Source organism: Phalangium opilio, unplaced genomic scaffold (assembly GCF_054372755.1).
Source record: "Phalangium opilio isolate 3A_F unplaced genomic scaffold, DU_Popi_V2 ptg001170l_1, whole genome shotgun sequence".
NCBI lineage: Eukaryota > Metazoa > Arthropoda > Arachnida > Opiliones > Phalangiidae > Phalangium > Phalangium opilio.
The window spans coordinates 7,577,868-7,603,679 of NW_028324255.1; the positions used below are offsets into that span (position 1 = coordinate 7,577,868).

At 38.8% G+C, this 25,812-nt stretch overlaps 1 protein-coding gene and 1 long non-coding RNA gene across 2 annotated transcripts in view; both read right to left on the bottom strand.

The window, feature by feature from the left end:
* LOC149584664 (uncharacterized) overlaps window positions 1-25,812 on the bottom strand; it is a 407,519-nt gene that overhangs the window by 37,979 nt on the left and 343,728 nt on the right. The gene's annotated exons all lie outside the window — the stretch shown is intronic.
* Window positions 4,229-8,634, bottom strand: LOC149584665 (uncharacterized). The gene is made up of 2 exons (XM_089863763.1): window positions 8,046-8,634; window positions 4,229-5,118 (listed from the first exon to the last, which is right to left on the bottom strand). The coding sequence occupies exons 1-2, from the start codon at window positions 8,632-8,634 to the stop codon at window positions 4,229-4,231; spliced, it is 1,479 nt and encodes a 492-aa protein (XP_089719889.1).

The window sequence follows — 25,812 nt, forward strand, 5'->3', positions numbered from 1 at the left end:
ATTTCCGGTGGGTAGCGTATCGTTATTTTTGAAGTTTAATCGATAGGGCCTTGAAAAAAGATGAGTTGCTTTTTTCGTCTTGACGAGGTTTATGAATTATTTCTGAAGAAGGATAACGGAAGAGGGAAGTTATTTTATCTGAAAAAAGACGCGACAACCTCTTGGTGCGGAAGTAGAATCCGGAAGCGCCCCTATCAGTGAATGATATTTCGAAAGTGTCAGTTCAGGGAAACAACTCGCGTCCAGCAGATCATCCACTCTTCATCGCATTCTATCTTAAAGCATAAAAATTGTCCGAGAATCAAAACGACGTAACTGTCTTGGGTTGTCAAGAAAAAGAACAAGAATTACGATTACTTGAAATATCCGTGTGATTTATTAAACTTAAAGGGAATGAGAAGTTACGTTTGAAAAACCTCAGATTTATATAACAAAAGATAGAATTTATTTCTGTGAATTCAAAAATATCAAGCTTTTAATTCTCCCATTTCTGCTGTTTATTTGGCCGCAATATGCATTTGAAAATGCTTCATTCGAAATCCACTTTTTATGAAAGACTGAAACGTTTCTCGTACGACGACGTCACAGATAAATTTTTTCACCTCAGATGGTGCCACTCTCTCCGCTATCAGACCCAGAGTTTAGACTGGCGAGAAGCTCGAGACGCGTATAAGATTCCCGCGCTTTTTTTCCTCACGTCATAGTGATGTCATAAAACGTGCAAACAAGCTCGACAAGACAAATTGTTGATGTATCGAAACTGTGTTTTCGTGATTTTTCAATGGATTTTAAAAATAGAAACTTTGGTTCAATCATATTAAAAACTTGATTTTTTGAAAGTAGAGACTTGAAAGTGTAATATAATACCACTTTCGTGGTAAAATATGATATGAAATTGTAAATTCGCATTCCCTTTAAGAGGTTTTGATGAACTTAAGAAGTCAGTTAAAGCCATGATTTTGTGAAGATAAATTTCTATGAATGCGTGTTTCAATATTACGGCCAAGCAATAATTAGAAATGCTAGGGTCAACAAGATCAAGTTCATTAAAAGTTATTTTTAATAAGATTTAGCTATGAATATGAATAAAACGTTTACAATGATCTAAAACGTAATTTCAAATTTTGAACCACATTTTCCGTGTTACAATTGCGGCCAAAATCTGACGCGGTCGAATTGAGCAAAGAAAAATCGTATTTTTCCAAATAATACCTATTATGTTTCGTTTTCTCGATATTACCTTCGAGCTGAGAAGTCATTAAGTAAACGGAGGGCGAGAAGAATGGGAGTTGAAAAGTCATTTTCGAAAGTTGTAGATAATATAAAATGAGTTTTCTCATCTGAATTAATATAACGTTCCTAAAATATTAGGATCACTGGCGATAGAATATCGAAGCAGTTCATTTAAAATTCAAAGATTCATTTAAAAGAAAATTTATTTGTAGAAGTTAAGTCCACTTACAAATGCAAGTAATCATTAAGGACAGCTTTGTTAATTATTTTTAAACATTTCCCCTTTACGGAAGCGTATAAGTCATTAGTTGCGAATTTTATACTTGCTTACCTTTTTATAGCGCTAGAATAATTACTAATTGAAATTTATCATTGAACAGTGATAATATTTACATTAATGATGTACGATACCAGACTTAACCCGATACCGATCGATACCGGTGCAAACATGAACCGATACCGATATTTACTTACTATGATCCAAAAACCCGATACTTCTACCGAAACCGATATTTTTCGTAGTACAGTGCCATTTACACATGAATTAAAAAAAACTAGGAAATAATTATAGAGTAGTTTCTTGAATTATACTACCATGTACAATGTTTAGAGGTACTTCCAAAATAATATCACGGTTTACTGACATTCATAGAATCATAGAAATACGATATCACCATCAATACATTACTTAAAGACCTAATAATGTTATGTAGCGCCATGTAAGGCATTTTAAACGAGTATAGTTTTAGTATCGTATTAAACCAATCGATCCGATACTATCTGAAAACCCCGAGTATCGGTGCCGATACCGATATGGTATCGGTACCGGTTCATCCCTAATTTACATCTTCAGGTATAACAAGTCAAAACCAAACATTCAAAAAATTCGCGCTGTAGCAAATTGAATATATTGAGGTGGCGAATGTGTCGCCCATCTTCAATATTGCTACACAAGAGAGGGGAGCCACAAACCCCGCTTTTGGTTACATCCTAGGCCAATTTAAAGGACTTCTGTTACTACCAAAAAACGGTAACGGAATTTATGCATAAATTCAACGTTACAATAATAAGCCTCGAACTTCAGCGTTACTCTGCTCTATAAGCGATATCAGAAGTGAGATGAGACCAGAAGTACTGAGCTAACCAAATTCTTCACCCGGCGAAAGTGAATATTCTTGATAACACACGAACGGTTGGCCCTCTAGTAGCGGTTTCAGAATTTCCCCTCCAAAACGTGAGACGCTCGTGGCGGTAGACGGCGGAACTAGATTCAAGGAGCCGCGTCCGTGTTCCGGCGCTTTAGGCTGAGGGGAAGGGGGTGGAAATGTTTTATGGAACTCGACCAATTTTTTTCTCTCTAGTGTGGAAGCGGTGGCATAAAATCCTCAAATTTGTTCACTAATGCCAGGATCTACTACCAATGCTAGAGCCCTTCACTTCTAGTCTCATCTCACTTGTGGCGATATTAATTGCCTACTCGACTATGAAAGGTTCGAATCGGAATATTTTTAGATGATCATGTCTAGTTAGAGAGTATAGCAGCCAGTATACGGACAAGCTGTCCGTATAAAGGCGGCATATATGGAGCCCTCATTAGGCGTTTACCCCCACCCATTTGGTGCCCCCCTCTTTTCTATCTCTTTCCTCTGGATGGTCCCGTGACCGAAGGGGGAAAATAGGGTTAGGGGGGGGTTGATGACGTCACGTATCACGTGATGTTGTTGGCGGGAAATTTGAATTTATAGGTTTTTTTTCGTGTATTGGTATGACGTCACGTAATTTACTGGTGTTGAATGTATTCGGTGTCACTTAACTCTAGGGGTATTGTAGGATATTGTGTACATTTAGGGGATGATTTATATAGGTTCAGTAGGCCCTTTCTACACCCTTCCCGTAATGCTGTTCTTTGTACGGTTTTAAGGTCTCTCCATGTCATACTAAAGAACTAGTTTTAATTGTGATATGGTTTACGTCGTTTATTATAGTTAGCAATTAAGTTACGACGCTGTGTAGGGTGTTACAGTTAGTAAACGAAATACAGGGTTAGAACAATAGTACATTTTAGTATCATAAAAGTGGTATTACGTCATTTTTTACACAACTTAGTAGTTGATTAGAAGCTAAAATGAAGCAGTACTGCTAAAACATCATAAATAAAATTTGATTCACTTTAGTTTTGATACGATTTGGCGAATAAGCACAATTAGGTAGTTATTAAACTAAAAAGCCTTATAGGATTGACTGAACAATATATATTTTACTACACGCTAAAATATTGATATACAGTTAAAATGGGCACTCGTTACTAAAAAACATCATTAGAAAATACGAATTACAATGGTTTTGATAGCAAAACAATAGACTAAAATGGAAAACTAATACAGATACAATACTAATTTTTTATACTAATAGACTAAAATGCAAAATATTACTAAAAAAACATCAGAAAATACGGGTTACATAAAAATAGAACAATATTACGGCATGCGAGATTATTAAGTACATATATACCTTCATAGAAAATATAGCAATACTACTTTTAATATGGTTTAAAAGCTACAATGGTTATTATACGATTTTAGTACAAATATGAGGCTAGTTATTAAACTAAAATGTTCACAGGATTGACGAAAAAATATATTTTTCCTGACGCGCTATACACGCTAAAATACTGATATACGATTACGGATAAAAATATCGAAATATTACTAAAAAAACGTTACTATAATTATCATCAAAAAATAAAAATTACACTTATACAAAACAATTCAATACTAATTTTTAAACTAAAGTGCTAATGTATACTAATTAAAAAAAGCATACTAGATGCAAAAACAGTAACAAAAAACACTGTATATTCGTTAAAATATTGTTACATGTTAATAGTTAAAATACGTTAATATTACTCTAAATAATACTTGAGATACCTATTAAAATACTGATACTGGGTATCTAAAATATATACAAGTAACTTATGTGGAAAATGTCAAAGATTCTATTTAATATAACCGTATGGAGTAGTTTTATAATCAGGTAGAACTCTAACTTTATCCACTACGACCTGATATGTTTTGGTCTGGTTGATCGTGATCAGAGTGTGATCTTGCAGACGTCTGATTTGAGGGCCAATAGGGACTTGAATCGAGTTCATTAGAGGTTCACCTTCATTGTTTACCCCCAGTAGGTTCTTCATTGTTTCGAAATTTGTATAATTTTCTGTAGAGGCGTTTAAAAAAAATCCTTTAACTTTGATAATGTTAGTTTTAGCGCCGGTTTTAGGGTCTAGAATGTCCATAGAATAGTTCTTTGGTCCAGCACTCCCCCATTCACAAATATAGGCATCTGGTCCATAGGATTCTAATTCATTTTTAAGTTGCCCCAAATAATCGCCTGTGGGTAGCAAATGAGCGCCGTCTGGCGAGAGGTACACTAAACTATCCGTGTCATAATAAAAACAAAGGTCACCGACCTTTTCAAGATGTTTTAGTAAATGTAATCGCGCCATAGATGTTGTATAACAAGCGATAACTACGTTTGTGTGTTTGTGCACAATCTCGTTTTCTAGAATGTGTTCGTACTTTACTAATACGGTGTTTTCGTTGATTGTTAGTAAACTTTTAACCTCCAAGTCTGGATTTAATATTAATCCGTACAATTTGTTGGCATCTTTCATTAGTTCTGTAGAGGTATGTCTTGTTTTCTGGCCAAATTTACCCCAAAAAGAGTTGAGCATAAGTTTGCTAAGGCATCTGAGACCTTCGTTTTTCTCTACTTTAGTGATATCCAGTTCTACACCCTCTACGTCTTTGAAACTTTTGACATAGTTCTCCTTATCTTCTTGAGTCTGGCAATCTGCTGGAAAGCCGCTAGCTAGGGTTTTATACTCTAAAAAGGTATTAACATAATCTTTAAACAGTCCTCCCTGGTTTGTTTCGGAATCGTACTGTGTCACTTTGTATGACCAAGCCTCATACATTCGTGTGATTGTGTAACCATTCTCTACTGCATGACGTAACTCGTCGACTACCCATGTACCTCTCAATTCTCTTTTTTCAGGAGTATGTTCGCAAGCACCTTGAAACTGGGTTTTACAACAGGTGTAGCATAATGGAAATGTTAATTTTCCATTAATACGAGCGGGCAGAACGGGATGAATTAGGTTTTGGGCCGGTAATACGTCGCATTTAAGAAGACCATTAAACGAAAATATGTCAGGAAAATCGTCTAATATGATTTCAGGATGTCCTATAGGTATCTTGGTGGTTTTGTTAATGAATGGGTATAAACTTGTGAAATCCACGTAATGAATTCGCTCTGATCCTGTTGTTTTATGGTATAGTTTTGTTGCGCAACATCTACCCCCGAAGAATGCATCACGGGGGTCTAATCTTTTTACTATTTTAGGCTTAATATCATTACATTTTAAAAACTCTATTATTTCTGGTTTATTTGCTTTTTCTTCCTGCCAGTCACACTCCCATTTGACATTTACTTTATAGTTGAGTGATTCTAGCTTGGTCAACACGTTCATGCTACTAAAATATCTAGAGTTCAAAGTCTGAGCGGGGTCTCCGTGCAGAGCCTTGTTTCTGTTTAAGGGAAAGTGTATTTTACACCCATGATAGAAACACCCCCAGTATTCGAATATTTCAAGGTTAAGCTCACAAAAACCGTCTACTCTAAGTTTTTGGATTCTGGTTTCTTTATCTCTAAAGGAGGATTGGATAGATATATTTCGTTTGTGCGCGGTCCACTCTAACCATTCTATAGCCCCTATTAACTGATTTTCACTAAGCCTATAATAATTAGCCGGTATGATACCTATAGTATCAGGTTTAAGATAATTTCGCCGAAATACATAAGAGCAAACGCCAGGAAGAGTAATTGCGCCACAATTAAATGGATCTACACCCGTTACTTTAAAGAGTAGTGTACGAAAAGTTAAACAACCTAGGAATAGTAAAATTGTGACGTTCTCACAATAATAATTGAGTTCCTTCAAGAAGTCGAAACCTTTACCTTTACTATCTTCGGAGCTATGCCATTTTAAGAAGGCATCTAAATTTTTCCTTGTAAAATATTGACAACCATAAGCTTCGATAGGGGGGAGATTAGTTTCTATAACATAGTTGGTTTCATCCTGTCTATTTACATCAAAATTATGCTCTATTACATTGAATAAAAAATGTGGGAAATACCCTTTGACTGCGTCTGATATACCGAAAGTAGCGGGAAACTTTGCTAAAGCTACAGGAATGAAATTATAAGAATCCAGAAATAGCAAGTTAAACAATTTCATTTCTAAAATTCGAGTTCCGTTAATTTTCAAAGATGGAACGAATTTTTCATCTCGATTAATGATTTCTCGAATTAGTAATTGATTATCATAATTACTGCCGTAGTGAGATAGTATGATGACGTTCTTAACGGCATGCAATTGCATTAAATAATCTAAAAATAATGATATATGATTACCGCCTGAAAATTGTTGTTTACGCTCACCAAACTGACTACACATAATACAGTTAAAATTTAGGGATGTCTCATCTACGCAATGCTCACAGACTGTTATGCTAACTAACAAGATAGCCTGGTGTTCGTAGGCTCCCCCCTTTTCATGACATACCTTCGTTTGTATACATTCTACGTCAAAGAAAATATACATAAGGTTGGGCAGATTAGGTCTAGGCTTTTTAACGGATGGCACTTTCAGAGGTTTGTCTACGATAACCTGGATATAACACAAGTGATTGCTAGGCTGATATTCCTTACAGACCTGAAAATAAATCTCACCACACTTATGCATCTCCGTTCTTCGGGAAAAATCAATAATATTTAAACAGTCTTTACAGTGAAAAAGACGCTCACATAGGGACTTTTTACTGCTGGAAGATGCTAAGTGGCTTTGATAACAATCAGCTCCTAAGAATTTTCGTAAACAAGACTCACAAGATATCATGGGACCTTGGCAGATAGTGGGTCTCATACAACTAAAACAAAAGTCATTACATTTATGGGACTGTATTCGCCAATAGGGTACGAGACATTTTTGCCAGAATAGGTCGTGGTTGAAGAGGGGCTTTAAATTTGTAATAACGTTATAATGGTTATTTTCACTCAATAAAAAGAGGCGGGGCCTAGTATCATTGGGATCGTTTTCGCCTAAAATACAGATAGGAACGCTATTTTCGAATTTGTAGACGAAAATCGAATATTGATTTAAATAAATTTTGAACTTTTGAAAAGACTCGGCCGTCCCACACTAACTAGCCCTTACGTCGGCCTTATAACATAGTTCTAAAGCAGCTTCTTTCTGCATTTTGTTCTCATCTCTAGATTTAGATATTGATTCGTAATGGCTCTATGCGCTATAGCCACACAAAGGGCTCTGGCTTGACAGAGATGATCTGAATTGACTATGCGTACAATACCTCGTCTATCTTTACAGAATAGATTAAAAGGTTTAATCCCTCGGGTTACAGAACGCCCTTTACCCACCGGTATTCTTACAATGCTAAAAATAATTTTAACGGGACCCAGGAAAAATGCTTCCATTTCGTCATCATAGAGCATAACACTAAGCTGGTCAAAAAGAATATTAGGGTCAACTTGATCTGCTCTTCTAAAAGATAATTCTAGTTCGGATCTGCAAATATTTGTGGCACTCTTTAAAGTAATTTGGACGTGGTCTGTAGGTCTGTACTTACTAAGGACACATTTGGTTACGGTACATACACTAGCGACGGGATCTTCAGTAATTCTAAGAACTAACTCTCGACCATACATGTTAAAATGTTCGTAAAATCTCTCACTTTGACCTAGTATCTCGCAAGAAGGTATGTTGTCAATAGGTGTGGGCTGGTCCGTTTCTCCTCCTCCCCATTGTACGTCGATATCATCGTCAGAAAGCGCCTCTGCAGAACCGTGCTCCCTCTCCAAGGTATCGTTCAATAGTGTCTCCTCTACGGGTGGTCGTTGATCCTTTCTGTCTAAAAATGCGGCTATCTCTTTGTCATATTGCGAGCTGTTGAAGTCGGCGATTTGAGCATCCTCTTCCCGTATACCACGCTCAATTTCTTCTTGTCGGTTCGCTAGGCGATCTACATATTCAGTTCTTAAAGGACTCGGAATTAGATTTCTTAGGTTTTCCAATTCTTCCAAGTTATTACAGTCCTCTGGTGTTCGAACAACTGTTTTCATATACTCAAGTAAGTCGAGGCAAGCTCGAATAGCATTTAAGCCACCTTGTACTACGATTGGTGGTAGAGTCTGAGGTCCGTACACCGGATCTATTCGCAGATAGTCGCATAGGAAGAAATAAAACTCGTATATTGACCGTAACGGCCAGGGTCTATTTATAGTCAGTTCGTTCAACGTTGTACTAAGAGTTTCAGGATCCATGTTTAGCTTTCGGTGTTCGAAGATCGACTGTGTATTTTGATCATTTCCTAAGCCGCTTTTATACTAAATTCCTTAATAAACACGCCCACATTCCTCAATAATTTAACAATAGCCTGATTTATTGCTTAGCAGACACCAGATGTTTTCTCACAATGCATTTCTGACACACGCTTGTTAATAGTTTAGATCAAAAGAACGTTGGATTTACTTTATGTCAAATAAATTGTCAACACAAGAGTGGCCTATAAATAGAATTTTGTTATAAACACTGTAAATACTTAATTTTATTGGGGTAATAAATGAAAAACATGGTGTGTAAAAAGTTTTTAGTGATTCTCAATTGTGACAATATCCTTTGTTATCTTAAAGTCTGTTAAATAATAACGTTCCGAATTTTTCTAACAAACGAAATTTCTTAATAGACACGCCCACATTATTCAATCGTTTAACAATAGCCTGATTTATTGCTAGATCTTATCAGTCACCAGATGTTTTTCTCACTATGCATTTTCGGACCCATGCCTGCTAATAGTTTACAAACAAAAGAACGATGGATTTGCTTTATGTCAAATAAATTGTCAAGAAAAGAGTGGCCTATAAATAGATTTTAGTTACAAACACAGCAAATAAGAGACAATACTTTATTGGGGTAATAAATAAAAAACATGGTGTGTAAAGCGTTTCGAGAGATCCTCAATTGTGAAAATATCCTTTGTTAGCTTCACATTGTACACTTTTCAAAAAAAAAATCTAACCTATGAAAAGATAGTTTCTCACGGTCCTGAATATGATTGTGTAGGCGAGAAGTAGGCCTACGTAAAGCAATAAAACCCAAAATAAATTCCATTGGTAACAAATGGTTCGACCACCCACCAAGGACCTTGCCTGAACATGTTTACGGAATAGGCAATAATCAGCCCGATAGTAACTAGGCATTTAAATATAACATATTTAATTCCTTAAGAGGCCAAATTTCAAAACTTTTAAGGAAGAGACAGCAGAGCTGGATTTTATTCGTTACATACCGATGATCTAGTACAGTGATTCGAATGCAACTGCATTTTATTAGCCTGTAAACCCACCGATAATCCTTACGAAGAACATTTGAAACATTTCCCTAAATGTCATTCTAGCAGAGGTGAGTCTACTAAAAACATCCCCTTAAGCTTTGATGAAACAAAGGCGTATAAAAATCAAGATTGAAGGAAAAAACCCTTAGAAAACACGGAAGAAACTTATCATACCTTTAAAAAACTATACATGTCGAAAGATTAGTCTTGGAACTCTACGCTAGAAAACAACTAAACGCTTTCTATATAAAAACTTTATGACTTACGTAAGATTTAAAAATAATATTAAGATTTATCTTCTTCCTTACGAAGATAGAAGGAATTATTTTAGAATAAATCAAATGCAATTTAAAATGAAAATTGAAAAAATGTCTTTTTTTATTAGAACTTATACTTTTAAAGAAAGTAATATTTTACTTTATATTACGGTCTCTATAAATTTTATTCCTACAAAAGCATCCTTTGTTATAATCTTACAAAACTATAAGCCTACACAGTCAATCAAATATTGACAGGTAAAAAGAGGAGACCTGGGAAAATCCGGTCCCCTTCTTAATAGTACCTACCTTCTTGTTTTCTTGCATATTTATGGGATTACAGAAGATGTAAAATATTATTTTCGCTTTGGTCGGTGGCATAGTAATTGATTCAAAAAATGTTGTTTATGATATACATATGGTGTACAGAACTAGGTGTTATCTTTTATAAGTTTCCAATTGAAAAAAGGGGAGGGGTTGCAAGAGCTGAAGAAACTTACTATCGACCAAACATCAAAGGTATGCTTAAGTTAAGAGCAGAGCCCTACGTTGACAAAACATCCACCCCCAGGCCTGTTGCTTCTAGATTTGTATGGTCCTGTAGCGCGTGTAGTAAGATACAACTGATTCCGTATATATCTTACATTTTTTAAATGTTTATATAGCCTTCCCTAATGGCGTTAGCTTGTTATCGAATTTATTCTCCAACACGGTTGCATACTGCGGAAAAATAACGCCATAAAGGAAAACTTTTTAGAACTCCAAAAGAAGAATTTTATGGTATCCGCCTGTTAGGTAATCTCGGGATTGGAAGCGGCGATGTTTTTACATGCATTGTACTAAAAGATCCTAAAATAGAATACCAAACAGTGAACATAGGCCCCCCCTCCCCGACCAAGCCTCTTCAAGAAAAAAATATATCACAATAGAATTTTTACTAGTTGAAAAGGGTCGTAGGACGCCATGAACGCGTTGAACTCATTCTAATTTAGGAGTGGGACCTTGCGTTGACAAAACATCCACCCCCAGGCCTGTTGCTTCGATATTTGTATGGCCCTGTAGCGTTTGTAGTAGGATACAACTGAGTCCGTATATATCTTACATTTTTTAAATTGTTTATATGGCCTTCCCTAATGGCGTTAGCTTGTTATCGAATTTATTCCCCAACACTGTTGCATACTGAGGAGTAATAACACCGTAGGAACAATTTTTAGACTTCTACAATAGGAATTTTATGGTATCCGCCTGTTAGGTAAGCACGGGATCGGAAGCGAAGATGTTTTTACATGAATTGTACTAAAAGATCCTAAAATAGAATACCAAACAATGAACATAGCCCCCCCCCCTCTCCCCGACCAAGCCCCTTCATGAAGAAATATATCACAATAGAACTAACACTAGTTAAAAAGGGCCGTAAGACGCCATGAACGCGTTGAAATCATTTTCAAAACTAAGGACATCATCCTGCCTTCCACTATAGTAACCTCTATAAGCTTTTAACGTGGATTGTTACTATTCGAGACTGTAAATACGGTTAAAGAAGCTTGTACTGTTAAACCAAAGACGGATGATCAAAGAAATGTTGAAGGGAGTTTTTCCAAATATATCCAAAAAGAAAGACACCTGAAAAATAGTCCAATAGCAAGGCTTCGGACCAATTTTCCCGCGAAAATTTTTACCCTTGTACATGCTAACCATCTTGGAGTGACGTGTTTGATCTCGAACACGCCTTGACCCTAGTAAAAAGTATAAAATGAAGAGGTCGAGCCCCCAAAGGCACCACTTTCCCTCAAGCCAAAGTCAAAAATGAACCAGCAGCAACAACCCATGGACCTTTCTTCAACATGGTAAGAAAAAAAACTTTTTTAAAAACTTATCTTTTTAAGAGAAGACTTAGAAAACCTTTCTCTACAGCTACGTCCACGGAGTGGACACTCCGTACTCCCCCGACGAGATTTCGGACTCGTCGGGGACATCCCGTACCACAACTCCTAACAATTAACACTCACAAACAATTATTATGCTTATTATTTAGCTAAAAAGTATCTTCATTCAAAATAAAATAGGCCGGAACACGACGATAACTGGTTTGAAATCTTATCATATTCGGATCCGCTTTCCACGAAACAGCGAAGATCTCGTGAAAAGGAACGCCAGTTTAATGGGGAGGACCGACAACACTCAAACCGGGTTTGCAAATAACAGAGACGAAAATATGGAAGAAACTACAACCAAAAGTGAAACAGCGGGAAATGCTAGAGAGTCTGAAGTTACAACTAAACTTGATGAAAATCTTATGGACATAATTGGAAACATCGTGACATTAAAAGTCAAATTAAGCACCGTCAAAGAGAATCTTATTTCGACTCGGAACGATAAAGACAAACACGTCAATAAAATCATAGAAGATCTTGATAAACTTCGACTTGAAAAGGAAAACCTTCTTGAAAAATTGCAAACGCAAAAGCAGAGATATCATTACAGCAACATCAGCACCAACAACGTTAACAACGGAGCCAATTCGGGATTCCAAGTATTCAACATTGGAGCACCAACGCGAGATGACCGCAAGAAAAACAACCAAAATGAAAAACAGAAGGATAACTTCCCCTTTGGAGATAGAAAGCAATTTTCCAACTTCGGAAAATCATCATTTCGTGAAGACAATGACGTGGATTGGCAGCGTCAAAGAATTTCCGAAATATCGGACCAGATAACGCGTTTGAAAAAACAAATGCAAACGGTTTTGGAAAACAAAAATGTTGAAGTAAGTCAATTGGAAAAAGAAATTGGAAAAATAGAAAGGGATGAAGAAACGGAGATCGAGAAACTGAAAGGAATGATAAATAAACTAACTAACAAAAATGATGAAGTTGAAACTATCAGTCACAATCTATCAACAAGAAACTTCGAACTAGAAGCTGCGGTGGAAAAGGAGAACGAAACCGCGGACAAATTGCAAATGAAATTAGATGAACTGCACTCTGAAAATGGCGAATTATCCACTAGAAGTGTTGGACTAACCAATAGGAGTAAAGAGCTGGAAATGAAAATAAGAAAATGTTCAAACTGAGCATGAAGATGAGATTAAGGAAATGAGAGAAATAATGGAAAAACTACAAGCGGAAGTACATCAACGAACCAATCATCAAATACTTGAAGAAAACGAAACCTCGTGAGTTGTGATATTCCCGACAAAAATAAATTAACACCGTTAGTGGCGATTAGACGATAATGTAATGTTACAGGGTTGGAAAAAAGCCGGATTTTTTTGAAAAAAGCCAGACCAGTGGTTTTTATTGGTTATAACCGGCTTTTATTGGTTATAACCGGCTAAAATAAAATCAACCGATTTTTCGTATGTTACGCACTTTTTCGAAGTGAGAAATCGTCTGCTACAAACTTCTGAGATTATTCTGATGCTGGAATTTCCAAATCTAGCCGGGAGTGTGGCGCACAGCCAAGCTTCTGGGCGGCAAAGTTTGAGGGAATAAGACACATGTCGGCGATCCTACCCTATAGCTGCTGACTGCCCCGTGTTTGCCGGAGGTGACTTGACCCCCACACCCCGTCCCACACCCAGGGCCGGAAATAAGCGCAGGACACTGGACATTGTCCAATAAAATTATCAAATGTCCCATAATTTTTTTAAAAACTAAGGGGGTCACTGGACAGTTTGACCAATAAATTTTTGGAAGTTTTGATAGCTTGACTATGGAGATGCGACACTATTTTGCACACTACAGTGGACAATGTCCTATAAATTTTCAAGTCAAACAGGGGGTCATTGGACGCGTGTCCTATAGGCAAGTTTTCTTATTTCCGACCCTGCCCACACCTCCCAAGTAAACCTCATTTCCTTCCCCTGCTTACACACATAATGAAACCTGAATAATCACATCCTTGCCGCGGTCTTCTGACCCATTCGCATTGAAACCTCCACAAAAAAAAATTCCAAATTTCATTACCTATGGCTGCAGTTCCCATTTTATGAATTTGTTAGAAAAAGAGGTCACACCATAAAACAGTTTTAAAACATTTAGTAGAAGTCAACAAGTACTCCAGAAATACCTATCAGCCAAGAAGCTGGCTGCTCACTAAAAATGGTTTGATGCCCCAACTTCCTAATGAAACAAGATGGAATAGCCAGCAAGAAACTGCTTTTTTTAATAAAATATTTTTTTTTAAAAAAAGCCAAAAAAAGCCGGATTTTTTCAGACGGTTATAACCGGTTAAAACCACCTGGTTAAAACCGGTATGGTTGGTTCAGTGCCAACCCTGCTTCGGACCAATTTTCCCGCGAAAATTTTTACCCTTGTACATGCTAACCATCTTGGAGTGACGTGTTTGATCTCGAACACGCCTTGACCCTAGTAAAAAGTATAAAATGAAGAGGTCGAGCCCCCAAAGGCACCACTTTCTCTCAAGCCAAAGTCAAAAATGAACCAGCAGCAACAACCCATGGACCTTTCTTCAACAGGGTAAGAAAAAAACTTTTTTAAAAAGTTATCTTTTTAAGAGAACACTTAGAAAATCTTTCTCTACAGCTACGTCCACGGAGTGGACACTCCGTACTCCCCCTGTGAGTTCTCCGACTCACAGGGGTCGTACAGTTCCGGGACACCAGAACCCGACCGCCGACGCCCTCAGTGCGTCGTCGGGCCGCAGCGGCGACCGGACAGCCCAGCGTTATCAACGCCGCCACCTAGCCCATCGCCACCACCGAGTCCATCACTTCCCCCTACCCCATCGCCGACGCCCGAACCTCAACACTATTATCAACCTCTCCCGGCCATACACTATCCGTGGCAAGCCATGCCTCGGCCGGGAGAGGCTGACTTAAATGTCAATAGTGACTTGTAAGTGAACCTTTTATCTTTGGGGTAATATAACGCGAAATTATAATTTCTATTTATTCGTAGCCTCGTTTACCAAGTCCAATTGTACCTGGTGGTACTTTCGGAGGTCATTGGGGATGCTGATTATTTAAATGACCAGCTGAATCAGGTTCGGCAGGTCATTTATAATCATTCGATCTTCATCCCTGATGAGTAAGTATTTTTAAAAGGTTTTATTCCGTAGATATTTTAAACTAAATTTTTAAACCAAATTTTATAATTTTTATTACAGCCTCCTAGCCTTTAACTGCCGAGGGTTCCGGTAAGCTAAATACATTTCTTATACATAATATTAACAAGTAATAACTAATTTTACTCTCTCTCTCTTCCTTAGTGTAACCCTCGAGCTAGGGCAGTTGGCCTTGTACCGCCGGGTACGTTTTTTGGAGGTGCCGGCGCCTGCTGCACTAGTGTTCGAGAACTGGGATGACGTACTATTCCATGGGTTCTCGGCACTAGTGCAGATCCTCAGCCGGCCGTGAGGCGGCGGGGGGGGGGGGGTTAGGGGGGCTAAAAAAAATGTTAAAAAAAATATTTTTGTAAATTTTTTTTAAAAAATTGTAAATTTTTTGAAAAAATAAATTCTGATTTGACCTTATATACTTTTCTTTATTTAAATTAAGCTTATATTTTTACCTTTCAAAGTTTAGTTTATTTTTCTAAACTCTAATTTCATAGGCTTAAATAGTAAAAGGGAAAAAGATAGCTTAAAAATGTTTGATATGTATTTAGAAAATATATAACCGTTTTTCGGTTCAATTCAATTTATTTTAAACATAAAATTAAATACAAATAAAATTAAAAATGAGTTAGTAAATGCATACGGGTTTTTAAGTATGTTATTTGACCCGAAATTACAGAAAATAAATTATAATTATAAAAATAGTTTTCAAGATTTTCTTCTTGAAGAACATTGTTGAATTTCGTCATGACCTGGTAAGACGTTATAAAGTTCGTGAAGTACCCAACCACGGCGTCAAATTTCTCGGGTTGACCATCCAAGCACGGTATGCGTTCATAATCCCCGTATAAATTATCATAGATGGCGTTATAAAACTCTATGAGTATATCTGCCATGTGTGTCAACACAATTTCATGGTCGCTTATCTTAATAAGATGCTCCTTTACAGCTCCCGAAATGCGATTCAGGGCCAATGTCTCCATACTGTTCAAAACAATTGACTCCTCCTTTAACATGTCTTTAATGTGACATGTGTTATGGTATGCCACAACCGTTGTCTTTTCATTGGGGTTATCGTTTAACACGATTTCAAAATTGTTAGTTTCGTGGGCGGCAGTCCAACCCGCTAATACGGGTAAACGTGGAATCAGCTTTTCCCATGTACTAGTGGAAATGGCGAAGCTTTTTAAAGATTGTTTCCTACATAGCCGAACTTCGGGATCCAGCGTACCGTTTACAAATCCAGTTGTTAAGAATAACTCTTTAGATATATGGAATCTCCCGTTAATTTTACGTTCGTTAGTCACAACTATCTTCCTTTTGCCATTTTCCATCTTGTAAGTTTAAGGTCTTCTCGAATAATTAGGGCTCGGGGTTTTTTTGGTCGATTTTTTCGAAAAATACGATTAACTACAAATAATCGAAAACTATTCAGAAGTTTATTCGTTTAAACAATACAACGATTTTAGATGATATTTTTAGAGATTGAATAATCTTAGTAAGATTTTAACCGACAAATGTATGCAATCGACAAAATTTTGGAAAAAAAATTATGTAGAAAAAAGGGTCGTACTCTACGTTCGGTTAAATTAAAAATATTTTATGTTATCAGGGATAGATAGACTTTTTTAAGACGGAATAAACAATGTTTGGCCTTTACTTCAGTCCGACTCATAGACGAGTATGTAGTCCCTTCCTTCAACACGTAACCGAAAAATTAAATTATCTTATTGGCTCACTAAAACTACGTATTGGTGACGTTGCTGACGGGGAGGGCCAAAAATACGTAATTCCTGTTTACCTCTGTCGCCATGACTACGACCCCTCTTGCGTTGTACCATAGCCCACTCGATCACGCGCGTCACGACGCAAGCTGCTCGCGCTATAGCTATAGAGCTAGGATCGAGTGGGCTATGGTTGTACAGATAAGCGTCTTCACAGGGGTTCAAAATGGAGCCTTCTAAATGCGAGGGTCCGGTAATTATTCGGGAATTGTTTTTAATAGCAATTAAGAAGGTAGTTAGTGAATTTGGTGCCGGTGTTTTGGATTTGGAGTACATCTGTAAAGGTGAAAAGTGTTCGCTAATTCTTTCTTAAGCCAATCATTTCTACTATCCTCATGATTTTGTAAACGAATTTGATGAAGTTAACCAAGGCTTAGTGAATGGTCAGGAGTTTTGTGAGCTTAGTGTTTGGTTAAAACCTGTTCGTGCTGTAATATCTATGAAGACTTTTACTCAATTCTAACTCACTTTTAATTTTCTTGGGTCTTCCCCGTTTTGTTTTTCAGTTGCAAGCCCTATGTCTTGTGTAACTTCCATTTTTAAACAATGTTATTTCAAAAATTACAATCCGAGCCCCTTCCAACTTGGCAGACGAAGGGGGAGACGACGTTTATTTGACCCGGATATACATACAACGCCATAACAAAAATAAGACCCGCCTCTTCTTTCATACCCCTCCGTCACGGGTAAGGGGGTCGTGGACTAGGACGCGCACCCGAATAACCCTGTTACCCATTCCGTCTTAAAAAAGTCCATCTATCCCTGCTGAAATATATACCTCCCTTTGAGAAAATGTAGTGTTTATCGAGAATGGTATACTTTAATTCGACTATTTATGGACGCAGCATTGTCTATTGGTTAAGGATGATTAGATAATTCAGTTCTGTAGTCAATTTGATTCGAAATATAACTTGAATTAGTTGTATTTAGGTGCGTCTTATGTTAACGCTGGGGACGCATTTACGAACCTAAACCTAAATCATTCAAAAATTATGTTATCATCAAGATTCAGTTATACCTGGAAGTCTTATCTTAAAATAGAGAGAATGAAAAATTTCGCTTTTTAGTCGTATAGAAAATCTCACTACGTGTGTTCTGGATAACGTAATTTTCATTTCATACGTGGCGTGGGGCTGACGCAGGTTTAAAAGAATCAATGCTATGCCGGCGAATTTTAAGAGGCGTGACGAACTTCGAAACCGACGGGTTTATTAGAAACAAGATGGTCTAGCCCATAATTAAGCCACATCGTTTACGTACTCTCGCTATCTCTACTACAATAAATATACTTCTAGTGAAATATCCATTAATATACCGGTCAGAGGGAATAATTTTTCAATGGCTGCTTGGCAAAGAGAATCAAATATCGCCAACGCCCGTTACTAAATTACTAATACTACTACTACTACCACTACTACTCAGGTAAAACTATTAGTCCCATCCCATCGATACCTTGTAGCTGTGAAGAAACTAAAAAACTTCCAAAGCGCGCTTGTAGAATTCTCGCCCGCTCGGACTTTCTTTTAAAATTCTTCTCGATTTGAGGAAAAATGCACGTAAATTCTAATAATATTATAATAAACACCATTCTATATATAACGTCGGTATTTACTTGCTTTTGCTTCTTAAAAATTCCCCTCGATTTCTTTGAAATTTTGAAATCGGGGAGATAGTGTGAGGGCAACTTACACAGCGACATCTATTTAAACCAAGTTGAACTACAATATTAAAAATAAAACTACAATGTTTAAATTTTTCTATTACATAATTAATTTTATGTTGTTCAATTAAATGCAAATCTAATATTTTTTATTTGAATCATTAAAGTTTTTTTTTATTATTAACTATAATGTATTACGAGGGAGGACGAACACACCCACGGCCACGGCCACCACAACGGCAACTCCCACTTCCATCCCCAGTGAAACTAATAGCTCACATCTTACGATGTGGCTAATAAAACTAAAAGTTCGGCGTGTATATTCCATTCTTTTTTTTTCGAAATGTATATAGGCAGAAGTGAGATGAGACTAGAAGTACTGAGCTAACCAAATTCTTCACTTGGCGAAAGTGAATATTCTTGATAACACAAGAACGGTTGGCCCTCTAGTAGCGGTTTCTGAATTTCCCCTCCAAAACGTGAGACGCTCGCGGCGGTAGACGGCCGAACTAGATTCAAGGAGCCGCGTCCGTGTTCCGCCGTTTTAGGTTGAGGGGAAGGGGGTAGGAAATGTTTTTGGAACTCGACCAATTTTTTTCCCTCTAGTGTAGGCGCGATGGAAGCGGTGGCATAAAATCCTCAAATTTGTTCACTAGTGCCAGTATCTACTATCAATGCTAGAGCTCTTCACTTCTAGTCTCATCTCACTTCTGATATAGGCTATATCTTGAATGATTGATTTAGTTTAACGTATTTAATTGTTGATATTAAAGTCGGTTTATTATGAGCTATATTCTACCACAACTCCTAACAATTAACACTCACAAACAATTATTATGCTTATTATTTAGCTAAAAAGTATCTTCATTCAAAATAAAATAGGCCGGAACACGACGATAACTGGTTTGAAATCTTATCATATTCGGATCCGCTTTCCACGAAACAGCGAAGATCTCGTGAAAAAGAACGCCAGTTTAATGGGGAGGACCGACAACACTCAAACCGGGGTTGCAAATAACAGAGACGAAAATATGGAAGAAACTACAACCAAAAGTGAAACAGCGGGAAATGCTAGAGAGTCTGAAGTTACAACTAAACTTGATGAAAATCTTATGGACATAATTGGAAACATCGTGACATTAAAAGTCAAATTAAGCACCGTCAAAGAGAATCTTATTTCGACTCGGAACGATAAAGACAAACACGTCAATAAAATCATAGAAGATCTTGATAAACTTCGACTTGAAAAGGAAAACCTTCTTGAAAAATTGCAAACGCAAAAGCAGAGACATCATTACAGCAACATCAGCACCAACAACGTTAACAACGGAGCCAATTCGGGATTCCAAGTATTCAACATTGGAGCACCAACGCGAGATGACCGCAAGAAAAACAACCAAAATGAAAAACAGAAGGATAACTTCCCCTTTGGAGATAGAAAGCAATTTTCCAACTTCGGAAAATCATCATTTCGTGAAGACAATGACGTGGATTGGCAGCGTCAAAGAATTTCCGAAATATCGGACCAGATAACGCGTTTGAAAAAACAAATGCAAACGGTTTTGGAAAACAAAAATGTTGAAGTAAGTCAATTGGAAAAAGAAATTGGAAAAATAGAAAGGGATGAAGAAACGGAGATCGAGAAACTGAAAGGAATGATAAATAAACTAACTAACAAAAATGATGAAGTTGAAACTATCAGTCACAATCTATCAACAAGAAACTTCGAACTAGAAGCTGCGGTGGAAAAGGAGAACGAAACCGCGGACAAATTGCAAATGAAATTAGATGAACTGCACTCTGAAAATGGCGAATTATCCACTAGAAGTGTTGGACTAACCAATAGGATTAAAGAGCTGGAAATGAAAATAAGAAAATGTTCAAACTGAGCATGAAGATGAGATTAAGGAAATGAGAGAAATAATGGAAAAACTACAAGCGGAAGTACATCAACGAACCAATCATCAAATACTTGAAGAAAACGAAACCTCGTGAGTTGTGATATTCCCGACAAAAATAAATTAACACCGTTAGTGGCGATTTGACGATAATGTAATGTTAAATGTCATAAGATTGAAAGTAGTATACGCAAAAATAAAGTATTTCTGGTATTTAAGCATCAGTCTTTTTGTGAAAGAACAAGAATACATGATAACAATAAAGGCTCTTTCAGACGATCCAACTTTTTGACTCAGCTCGATGGGTCATAAAGTTGTATCAACTTGCCCAACTTTTGAAGGGAAAAGTGAAATAAATCCTTCATATTCACACGACAAAACTTTTACCGCCAAATGGAACTTTTTAAGCGCCACCTACCTTGGCACTTACGAAATAACCCGCGAAAAAGGCTTCTGTGTCTTATCAAGAATATTCACTTTCGCCGAGAGAAGAATTTGGTTAGCTCAGTACTTCTGCAGTCTCATCTCACTTCTGATTGAGGTTATTACTAACAGATGAGACGTTATTAATAGAGAGAGACAAACAAATTAGTACGTTTATTGTTATCACCTTCTTGAATATAAGCTTTAGTTCCAAAATCAATTAATTTTAAAATAAAATTAAAGAGTTAAGAGTCATTAAGGTCTAACTAATGAAAAGTCTAGTTTGGTGACGACCTTCACCGGCAACTTCTGTTCGGTGATGTATGACTAAAGTTCAAGACGAACGCTTTCGCTTTTTCTGGATTTCTTGATGAGATCGGCGGCTTTTTCGGCGATCATGATGACTGGAGCGTTCGTATTTCCAGAAATAATTTTCGGCATAACGGAAGCGTCTACTACTCGAAGACCGCGTACTTTGTAAACTCTGCAATTAGAAATAAGAACTAGATCAACTTTGTATTAAAGTGAGAGAGAAAGAGAGAGAGAGAGATAGATAGATAGAGAGAGAGTGAGTGAGAGAGTGAGAGAGAGAGTGAGAAAGAGAGAGAGAGGGAGATAGATAGAGGGAGGGGGAGATAGATAGAGAGAGAGAAAGAGAGAGAACGAGAGAGAGAGAGGGAGATAGATAGATAGAGAGAGGGAGATAGATAGATAGAGAGATAGAGAGAGGGAGATAGATAGATAGAGAGAGGGAGATAGATAGATAGAGAGATAGAGAGAGGGAGATAGATAGATAGAGAGATAGAGAGAGAAAGAGAGAGAGAACGAGAGAGAGAAAGATAGAGAGAACGAGAGAGAGAAAGAGAGAGAGAGAACGAGAGAGAGAAAGAGAGAGAGAACGAGAGAGAGAAAGAGAGAGAGAACGAGAGAGAGCGAGAGAGCGAGAGGGAGAGAGAGAAAGAGAGAGAGCGAGAGGGAGAGAGAGAAAGAGAGAGAGAAAGAGAGCGAGAGGGAGAGAGAGAACTAGGTTAGTGAAAATTTCTCGTTGAAGAGTTCATCCAAACAACGTTTACATTAACAATACTTAATGCCACCCCCAGCCCATGCAGCTTAATACTCTTGAGAATGTTGCGTATGTGGGCAAACGAACCAGGTAAGGTTACATATTAGAAATCTATGATCACCGATAATCAAAACTATTCTAACTCCTCGAGTTGAATTAAATGTCAAAGAGGAAAAGGTAACGTGAAAAAGTAGATCGCGGATTGATGGATCAAGGAAGTTAGAGACAGAGCAAGACATGGAACACGTCGTAAGACATCAAACTGAAAGGTTCTCATATACCCTAGTGCTTAACTATTTATTTATTTATTTATTTAACAAGGCTCGAGGGATAGGGTCGTGAAGCCACCAGGGCTTGGGTACGACCCCCCTCCATGACACAAGAGGCAAGATACAATACGGGAGTAGGTACAAAATTACAAACAGAACACGTACAAAGGAACTAAAAATAAATAAAAAAGAAATAGTGTAATAAATTAATGAAAACAAATCGTAGCAAAAAAATAAAAATCATAGCAAAAATAAAAACAAATCGGAGCACAAATAAAAACAAATCGGAGCAAAAATAAAAACAAGTCATAGCAAAAATAACGACAAATCATAGCAAGAACAAAAATAAATCATAGCAAAAATAAACACAAAAAAAAACCCCAGGGTAACCACGGGCGCGAGACTTAAGGGACCGAGGAGAGCCAGGACGATACAGCGGACCGAAACGACTTGCGACCAGCGGAATCGAGGAGGGCGGGAGGTAGCGCGTTCCAATCGGTCACAACGCGGGACGTAAAGTGGTTTTGGCGGTGGCGGGTGCGGGCACGTGGCTTACGGAGCTTCAGCCGATGACCGCGAGTGCGCGACGCAGAGTTAAGGTCGAAGTACTTCTCGACCGGGGCATCTATGGCCCCCCGAAACAAGTCGAACACGAACACCAGGTCATTTACCCGGTGGCGGAGGGTGGGCGGCAAGACACTGAGCCTAGAGTCGCGTTGGGCAGGGAGGAGACGTTCACAACCCTTGGTTAGCTTCGTGAACCGATTGTGGGCCTTGACTTTCGAAGCGCGTGGCCCCGCCTGCGGAGGAGACCATATGATGGACGCGAAATCAACGGACGGGAGAAGCAGCGAATTGTAGATGGTGCGCATGAACCTGGGGGACCGAAAATAAAAATTGCGGCGGACCAGCCCCGAGATGGAATTCATGCGGTCGACTATTTTGGAGGTGTGGTCGCGAAATAGGAGGGCGTCATCGACAAGGGTGCCGAGGTCGGCAGCACCCGCTGTAGGTGGAAGAGCGGCCCCTTCAAGTCGATACTGGTGCCGCGGATTACGCGACCCGAGGTGTAGGACTTCGCACTTCCCGGCGTTGAAGTTGAGGCCGTAAGAAGTTGCCCACGCGAGGACAGCGTCCAAGTCAGCCTGGAGGGCGAGGCAGTCGGAGGGGTCGGTGATTCGTCGGGACAGTTTACAGTCATCAGCGAATAACAAGATCTGAGAGTCCTGAACTAGGGCGGGAAGAGAGTTGATGAATACGCCGAATAGGAGCGGTCCCAATACGGAGCCCTGCGGGACCCCACTATGTAGGGGCAAAGGCGCCGAAGTATGACCCTGAAGGACGACCCTCTGCCTGCGGTCGGACACGAACGAGGTCAACCAACGTAGGGCCGAACCGGAGATACCGGCGCGTTCGAGGCCCTCAGATATCGGAACAGGAAAATTTGGTCTCACCGAATTGGTCTCGCCATTTTGGTCTTGCCGATTAGGTCGCGGGACTAATTGGTCTCATTGATTTGGTCTCGGGACTATTTGGTATCGTGATTATTTGGTCTCGGGACTATTTGGTATCGTAGTTATATGGTCTCGAGACTATTTGGTACCGTAATTATTTGGTCTCGAGACTATTTGGTTTCGTAATTATTTGGTCTCGGGACTATTTGGTATCGTGATTATTTGGTCTCGGGACTATTTGGTATCGTGATTATTTGGTCTCGGGACTATTTGGTATCGTCATTATTTGGTCTCGGGACGGTTTGGTCTCGTGATTATTTGTTTACCTAATTAGTTACCTCCTTTTCCAAAGCAATGGTCCCAATAATTCTTTGCCACCTTTTCCAAAACAATGGTTCCAATAATTCGTTTCCACCTTTTCCAAAACATTCTCACACTAATTAGCTGCCACTTTTTCCAAAATATTCTCCTATTAATTTGCTAACACCTTTTCCAAAATATTCCCCTATTAATTAGCTGCCACCTTTTCCAAAATATTCCCCAATTAATTAGCTGCCACCTTTTCCAAAATATTATCCTATAAACTATCTGACACCTTTTCCAAAGCATTCTCATACTAATTAGCTGCCACCTTTTCCAAAATATTCTCATACTAGTAAGCTGCCACCTTTTCCAAAATATTCTCCAAATAGTTAGCTGCCACCTTTTCCAAAATATTCTCCTAATAGTTATTTGCCACCTTTTCCAAAATATTCTCCTAATAGTTAGCTAACACCTTTTCCAAAACATTCTCCTACTAATTTGCTGACACCTTTTCCAAAACATTCTCCTACTAATTAGCTGCCACTTTTTTTTAAAATGTTCTCCTAATAGTTAGCTGTCACCTTTTCCAAAATATTTTATAATTAATTAGCTGCCACCATTTACAAAATATTCTCCTGTTAATTATCTGACATCTTTTCCAAAACATTCTCCTACTAATTAGCTGCCACCTTTTCCAAAATGTTCTAATAATAGTTAGCTGCCACCTTTTCCAAAATATTCTCCAATTAATTATCTGACACCTTCCAAAATATTTCTATTATTGCTAGTAAATTGTTCGTGGTAAGAGGCGGGCTTTTAATATTCATATAAATAATCTTCTTACCTCCAAACAAGGTTGGGTTGGGTTAGGTCCCGAGACCCATTTGTCCCGAGACCCATTTGTCCCGAGACCCAATTGTCCCGAGACCCATTTGTCCCGAGACCCATTTGTCTCGAGACCCAATTGTCCCGGGACCCATTTGTCCCGAGACCCAATTGTCTCGAGACCCAATTGTCCCGAGACCCATTTGTCCCGAGACCCAATTGTTCCGAGACCCATTTGTCCCGAGACCTAATTGTTTCGAGACCCATTTGTCCCGAGACCAAAACGGCGAGACTAAAACAGCGAGACCAAATCGGCAAGACCAAAACTGCGAGACCAAATTGTCGCGTACCGCTCAGATATGCCTAGCGTGGGGATGGTGTCGAACGCTTTGGACAGGTCTAGGTAAATGACATCAACCGAACCACCATCGTCGAGCCACGTTACCCACGAGTGAGTAGCTTCCAGCAGGTTGGATTCACAAGAGCGGCGGGTGCGAAAGCCATGTTGGGAGGGATGCAGGAAGGCCGTGGTGGCCAGGTGGGCATCGACGAGGGTTTTAACGAGACGCTCGCAGAGTTTGCACGCCACGCTAGTTAGGCTAATCGGTCGGTAATTAGAAGCCTTGGAGCGACCGCCCTTCTTGTATATTGGGGTGACGTTGGCCAGACGCCAGGCTAGCGGCACGGTGCCCAGAGCGAAACTAGCGTTAAAAAAGGCTGACAGCGGCCCGCACAGGGTCGGAGCGAGAGCGCGAAGGAGGTAGGGGTGAAGGCCATCGGGACCGGCCGATTTAGAGGGTTGCAGTAGCGTTAATTGACGAAACACTTCAAGGTCCGTGCAGGCGAACAGCTCCAGCGTACAACCGGTAATGGCAGGTGGGCAACGTGGCGGGCGGCTGGGAGGCGAGTTCGAGGCAACACTAGCGAAGTGATGGTTGAATATATCAGCAATTTCGCCTGGGTGGGTAGTAAGGCCTCCGGAAGCACGCTCCAGTTCCGAGATGGTGAATTTACACTTACGTTTGCTATTCACGTGGGCAAAGAAGGCTTTCGAATTGGACGCAATCAGAGACTCCAAGTGCCGTTCAGTCCG

Excerpts from the sequence above, each read along its gene's own strand:
- LOC149584665 (XM_089863763.1), bottom strand. The coding sequence starts at position 8,634 with ATGGATCCTGAAACTCTTAGTACAACGTTGAACGAACTGACTATAAAT. Across the intron at positions 5,119-8,045 it reads TTGCGAGATACTAGGTCAAA|AGTATAAAACCCTAGCTAGC; the intron begins GTGAGAGATTTT and ends ATACCTTTTTAG.